This window comes from Tribolium madens, unplaced genomic scaffold (genome assembly GCF_015345945.1).
Source record: "Tribolium madens isolate multiple individuals breed KSU strain unplaced genomic scaffold, Tmad_KSU_1.1 Scaffold_11;HRSCAF=98;Tcas5.2_LG3b, whole genome shotgun sequence".
Taxonomy (NCBI): Eukaryota; Metazoa; Arthropoda; class Insecta; order Coleoptera; family Tenebrionidae; genus Tribolium; species Tribolium madens.
Window position 1 is genome coordinate 8,531,828 of NW_025400975.1, and position 1,579 is coordinate 8,533,406.

The 1,579-nt window shown below is 30.1% G+C and overlaps 1 protein-coding gene across 2 annotated transcripts in view; it reads left to right on the plus strand.

Annotated features, from left to right (window-relative positions):
* Positions 1 to 1,090, plus strand: part of LOC123003878 (purine nucleoside phosphorylase) — a 6,060-nt gene extending 4,970 nt beyond the window's left edge. For both annotated transcript variants that reach the window (XM_044396920.1, XM_044396928.1), the window contains one exon: positions 668 to 1,090. In XM_044396920.1, the coding sequence (XP_044252855.1) occupies positions 668 to 1,073 (406 nt within the window). In that variant the 3' untranslated portion in view covers positions 1,074 to 1,090. The remainder of the gene's footprint in view (positions 1 to 667) is intronic.
* The last annotated feature ends 489 nt before the right edge of the window (positions 1,091 to 1,579 follow it).

Here is a 1,579-nt window from a genome sequence, read left to right on the forward strand (position 1 = left end):
TAAAAGTAAAAAAAAATTGTAGTAGAAAATCTAAAAAGCATCTTGTAGCAGATTTATTCTAGTTTTTGAAACTACCCTTAAATTTTCTGCTGAGATATTTTTCTTTAAAAGTCAGATATCTCAGGGAAAAATTGACGTAAAAAGAATATAAAAAAGCAAATACCTCAAATTGCTTTATTTTGGCAAAAAATTGCAATCTAAGCATTTATTTAAAAAAATACATTTATTAGTTGATTAAAATCAAGCGAACTCAAATCTGTAATTTAAATTTTAATTTAAACAATAATTTTGTCAAAATACATTGATTTTATATGATTTCTTTGTTAAAATCAAGCAAAACTGAATTCGAAATACCTATCTCAAATCGCTTTATTTTGCCAGAAAACATATATTTTTTTGTACTACATTGATTTAAAACAATTGATTTGTTTTGGTAAATCTATTTTCATCTTTGTTTGCAATTTGGTATTAGTTAAATCTGAAAAATAATCGAAGAAATAAAAAAAAAAAACAAAAAATCTAATTTTCTTACCAAAAATTAGTCAGTATTGTTTTTTGATTTTTTTTCAACATTCCAAAAAAAATTAACATTCTTTTTTTTGCAAAAATTAGTGATTAAGTCCTGAAATTTTTTACACATTGATTAGAACGAAAAAATATTTTTTAGGTTTGGGCCTAGGTTCCCGCCCATGAACAAGGCCTACAACCGCGAGTTGATCGACCAGGGCAAAAAGGTGGCCCGAGAACTAGGGCTAGGGGGCGTAGTGCACGAGGGCACTTACACCTGCTTGGGGGGCCCAAATTTCGAAACCGTGGCCGAACTGCGAATGTTGAAAATGTTGGGTGCTGACGCCGTGGGGATGTCCACAGTGCATGAAGTGATAACAGCGAGGCATTGCGATATGACCGTGTTGGCGTTTAGTCTGATAACGAATATTTGTATCACTGATTACGAATGTCATGATAAACCCAACCACGAAGAGGTCATGGATGTTGGAAAAATGAGGCAAGATACACTCAAGTTGTTTGTTAAGAAGCTGGTCGAATATATTGCTCAACATCACACTGAATAAAAAATGCTGTGTTACAATTTATGGGTTTTTTTGCACTGCAATGTGTTTACGAGATATGTAATGACCTCACATTTTGTTCAGTGATGACACGAAATTGCTTATCTTGGAGGGTTATGTAATGGTGCTAAAAACAGTTAAAATTCCCCACGTTAAAAATATTTTTCCAACTGATAACATTGTTCTAAAAATACAAATAAGTGAACGAAAATAAGAGTTTTGTTTTTGTAGCTTTCATTTTTTGAATTTAATTGGTTTTAAGCAATTGTTTATTCTTTAATTCATATTACCACATTTATTTCACTGTTTGGAACCTGAAAAAGAAAATTAAATTCTAAATTAAATTTAAAATAAAATATGTATAGTAGATTTCATTGAAATTGGCATAATGGGTGGCTATCAAGATTTAGGTGTTTAACAAATTTTTCCTTTTTTTATTTTGTAAATTGCAGCAAATCTGTACGTCAATGAAATATCCTTTTTTTAGTTTTTGAATTTTTGAAACATTT